The sequence below is a fragment of the Berghia stephanieae genome, chromosome 15 (genome assembly GCF_034508935.2).
Source record: "Berghia stephanieae isolate SIO BIC M18660-M18661 chromosome 15, UCSD_Bste_1.3, whole genome shotgun sequence".
In the NCBI taxonomy this organism is placed as follows: domain Eukaryota; kingdom Metazoa; phylum Mollusca; class Gastropoda; order Nudibranchia; family Aeolidiidae; genus Berghia; species Berghia stephanieae.
The window spans coordinates 7,705,196-7,710,195 of record NC_088374.1 but is presented as its reverse complement, the minus strand read 5'-3'; the positions used below and the strand labels follow the sequence as shown (position 1 = coordinate 7,710,195).

At 31.2% G+C, this 5,000-nt stretch overlaps 1 protein-coding gene across 1 annotated transcript in view; it reads right to left on the bottom strand.

Moving 5' to 3' along the window:
• LOC144960481 (snaclec coagulation factor IX-binding protein subunit A-like) overlaps nt 1-1,657 on the bottom strand; it is a 12,694-nt gene extending 11,037 nt beyond the window's left edge. Inside the window, exon 1 of the mRNA XM_078893595.1 lies at nt 1,512-1,657. Within this exon, the coding sequence (XP_078749721.1) occupies nt 1,512-1,526 (15 nt within the window). The 5' untranslated portion in view covers nt 1,527-1,657. The remainder of the gene's footprint in view (nt 1-1,511) is intronic.
• Between the last annotated feature and the right edge of the window lie 3,343 nt (nt 1,658-5,000).

The window sequence follows — 5,000 nt, the reverse complement described above, 5'->3', positions numbered from 1 at the left end:
AAATGATGATGATCCTCATTGATGATGATCATGATTTTAGTACGACAATGAAAAAGATACAAACTGTCATTTCTTCTCCATCCAAATATCTAATCATCTTTGTTGTGCTATTATATCTAGATCCGATCCAATATCGTTTAAGAGAAAGAAGATCTGGAAGTTGACATAGTTTAATTATTATATGGAAGAAAAGTCGTGAAATAAATTTATCTTTTATTTAAGTTGATAACCCTTGGTGGTGTTTGTCTCTAACCAATCCTTCCAATTACCAATAATGTACAAGTTAGAAAATAGTTTTCTATAAATAACTTCTATTTCTGTATCTGGATGTAAAGGCAGATACTTAGGGTTACATAGAAGATCGAATATGGAAAATCGTCATCTAAAGCTAGCACGTTTTTAGACAAGAAGATAATATACCATCAGTCTGACACAGTGACATAGTGAGGTTTTTGCGATTACCGACTTGACCTCAATAGTAGGTTGGATATTGGTTTGACGTCATTAATGTTAATAGAATGTTGATTATCTTATGCAAAAGATATTGGGAAACCTGGGCTATTGTGATTAGTCTATTATGATATGAAATATATAAACTAAGTATATCTCTTTCCTGGTAAATTATATGAAAAATAAACATCAATTTTCTTTCCAAACTAGTGTGAAAAATGTCACGAAATATGTATCTAACTTGAAAGCGATTATAAATTGTAACGCTGGACGTCATGAAAGCAGTGATTCACAAAATAACATAACTGTATAGTATTTAAAACTTCAGTTATTAATTTAAGTAGAATGTATAACATTTAATATATAACAATGAAATGAACAGTTAATATTATAATATCTCAACAGTGGTAAAAAGCATCAAGAGGATCGTTCCATAAAAAAAGAGTGAAAATGGCTTTCAACTGCACGTACGAATCTTACAATTTTAAAATGATTGCTGACTATTTTCTCACAAAACAAAATAATCATACTATGGGCATAAAAAGTCAAAGTGAGTTTTTAAAAAAAATGAAGTTAGCCTTTCTGGTACAGTGAACATCTTTTGACGTGCTAGCAGGTCAAATAGACCTTGAAGCAACTGAAAGCAAGAATTTGTCGAGTTAGACCGATGTCAAAACTAGGGCCGGGAGAGGCGGAGACTGTTGTGAAATAGCGTTTCACGCGGCTGATACCAAGCTTTTATTTGCGTATAATGCATGGCATCGATTTAATGATTAAACATAATAAGCAGAGACCTTTTTACTTTTTGATTTAACCCTGTATAATACAAGAGAGGCTTTGCATCGAAAACATATACCCTTGTAATTGAGTATTTTCATTACATTGTTCAATCCGTCCTGTAACTGCCCGTATGACATCCGCGTCTACTCATTATTCTGCCATGTGTATGAAGAAAACTGTGATAAAGCTAACTGTGTTAAAACATGGTGTGTTTGTTCCTTTTAGACTTCTTTATTTCCTAAGCTATATGAAATCTAAAATTAAGTTTATGCTTATCTTACCTTGCACAAAATCATTCATTTGAGAATTCTGTATGACCACCAAATCTCCTCCCTCACTTTGGCAAATATCTCTAGCTTTTTTCCATGATACCTTTTTACCATTGTATGGCTTGACACAGGTTTTGCTCATTTCATTGAGAGTCCATGTAGCAGGACAAGGCGCTTCAGAAATTGATAAATAAAGAACAAAAATACGTTAGCATATGTGATACACATCCTTAATAATTAGTACATACGAAATGTTGATCCACAAAAAGAGATCATCATGATTAATATTCTCATATCGTAGAATAAAAACTAATACTTGGATAGTCATTATCTTGGTTCAGGTTCGTGATGAACTGACCATTAAAACCTCTGGGGCCAGGAATATTCTGACATAAAATAATAATAATAATAATAAAAATAATAATAATAATAATAATAATAATAATAATAATAATAATAATAATAATAATAATAATAATAATAATAATAATAATAATAATAATAATAATAATAATAATAATAATAATAATGATAATAATAATAATAATAATAATAATAATAACAACAACAATACCTACCGCTTTCTTCTGCAACATTGGCAGTAATGAAGAAAAAGATGGTAAAAATAACAGACACGAACATGTCTTAGACTTTCCTTTGTTTGTTCTTGTAAGTCTGTGCTGCAGGAATAGAGTTAAAGTGATGAAGGACATATCCACTAAGAAAAACTGAAACGTCTATTTTATCTGTTTTAGTATATTTAATTGAATATTACATTTAATTTCACATTGTTACATATGAAAGCATTAAAGGAAATATCAAATCTCTTAATGATAGTATTAGAGTGAAAGCAATAGATGATGTTAAACTTCTGTATTCTTGAGATTAACATGTATCAAAAGAAAACGTTTGAGCCATGATAAATTCTTTAGGTGTGTGTAATTTGATATGACAAACAAGGCGGCCAGATTACGATTCCCAACGTTTAAATGACGTGTCAAAATGTCCCAACATTATGCACTATCAGATTTTCTAAACGACCAATTGAGTCAAAAAGGCATGCATATACATTAAAGCGTCGTGTACATATATGCAGGTCTGACATCCTAACCCACTAATGGGCTAGTTTATCGTGACTTCAATGGACAATATATTTCGTCGGTTTTTATGTGACTCTTAATACAACAGTGAAATCATAAGGAATTGCGTTATCAGACCTGTTTTTTTAAAGAACAGATTAGAATAATATTATAACTTTATACTACTTATTTGAAATATGCTTTTCATAGACGGATCCCGATTTTAGACCGTTTAATAGAAAATATAACAGACCTCATTTAAAACTCTTAAAGTCGATCTTTAACGCAAACTTCAAAGTCTAAACAATTCTTTAGTGCAACAAAATTTATATTTTGTGATTCTAGACCATCGAATTAAAGTTATAACAGACATGATGTAAAAATCTTAAAGCCGAATCTTTAACTCGGATATCAAAGTCTATAAAAATCGAATCTTTAGTTCAACAAAAATCTCTTATCATTCCACAGCATTGAGTACTAGTTACAACATACCTGATGCAAAAGTCTTGGAAAAGATCCTTCAATGCTGATATCCAAGATCAGACAAATCTTCAGCGTAACAAAATTCTCTTTTCTGAAGATTTTTGAAATGAAATCTTAAAATCACAGTCTCATTTATACATTTATTGAAATTATTCTCTTGTTAGCCATGGCCGTAGCAGTCTTCAAACGTATCATTTTATGTCGATGCCTAAAACTGATTTTCTACGAGTTTCTAGTCTTTTAGCTTTGATGTACTGATAACAGGGGTTATCGTTTAATATTGAATGATGCTGAACTGTTATCTCATAATATGTGCGCCGTTGTACTGAGTAATTAGAGATAGTCATTTAAAACATGCGAACTTTCTTCAACTTCAAAGTCAAATTATTCACTTATTGTTAGATATTATATCATATCGTAATCATGAAAGGTAATCAAGGTTTTATTTGATGCATATCTTGTACAATTACATATTATCTTAGATACACAAATGTCGATTTTGTGCACATTAACCTTATTATTACAAACATGTTGATCATAAGCATTTTAAAAAATGAACTTTTATATTGCGCAATATCCACTAAAAGGTAATCAAAGAGCTTTATAAGGGATGGCTGACCAACAGCAACACTTAACATGTAGGAAGGCGATGTTACAATTATTTTCTGACCGAGATAATGCTGGAATTGGTCAGGTACTCATTTTACGGTGAGGGAATTAATGTATATACCTTTTTACAAGGATTCAACTATGCTGGGTGATGTTGGAACTAATACCTTCCGATGGGCAAGCGAGTGTCATACCACTATAATGTGTGCGCACTTCTTCGTAACGTTTTATCTATATATCGAAAATCGATTCTGTGCGTGTTTCTAATCGTTATATTTTTGATGTACTGATTAACAATGGTTGACATTTAATAATCATTCATTATAGATTGTTATCGCACATCATGCTTGCCTTCCTTTGCACTGAGATATTAAAGATTTTCATTTAAAACACCAGAGACTTCAGCAAATTCAAAGTCAAATTAATCAATGAATGTTGGATATCATATCTCATCACAGTCATGAAAGGTTATAGAGGTTGACATCAATGCAGTTAATATATAATCACAGCTAATCGGATATAATCAAACGGTTGATTTTGTACATATTGACTATATCACTGCAAACTTGTTGATCACAATCTTTTTAAAAAATGTGAGCTTTAATGTGCGCAATATCCATTAAAAGTACTCAAAGCGCTTTACAAAGGGTCCCTGATCTACAATAACACTTCGAGATATGACGCCTGTCAGGCGATTTTACAATTATTTTCTGACAGATTCAACACACTTAACTGCCAGTTACGTATTTAGCATCTGCATAGTTTAGAGCTTGTGATTAACGAGCATTTTATTTCCAAGGATTCAACTTTGACAATTTCGTCTCGATCCCAGGAACTTACGATCTTAAGGCGCGTATCAAACATCTATGTCACATACCTGCACAATGTGAAATTAATTAACCAATCATCACATAGGTACTTCAAGGTACTGAATTTTTATTTTTTAATATTAAAAATATGTATGCATTCAGAATCCGCTGTATTGTATTCGAGTCCGTTCTAGGTTCTGACTATACGTTGGATAAAAAGGCTTTGTTACATAATTGCAGAATATATAACACAAATCGTAATGCTGTCATTTTTTGTCAATGTAAACAAAGAAACATTTAAACGTTGTATATAATTTTAAGAAATATTTGAATTAATTTACTTAACCGAACAGAATGTAATAGAGATAAATACTATATTCGTTAAGTTATGTACGAGTATGATTTTGTCAATGGTTTTCGTGGCTTAAGAAGGTTTCTGAGCATAAAACGGTCAGCATATGGTATTATTCTCTCTTTTTGGAGATCATCATCATCATCATCTTCATCATCATCATCATCAT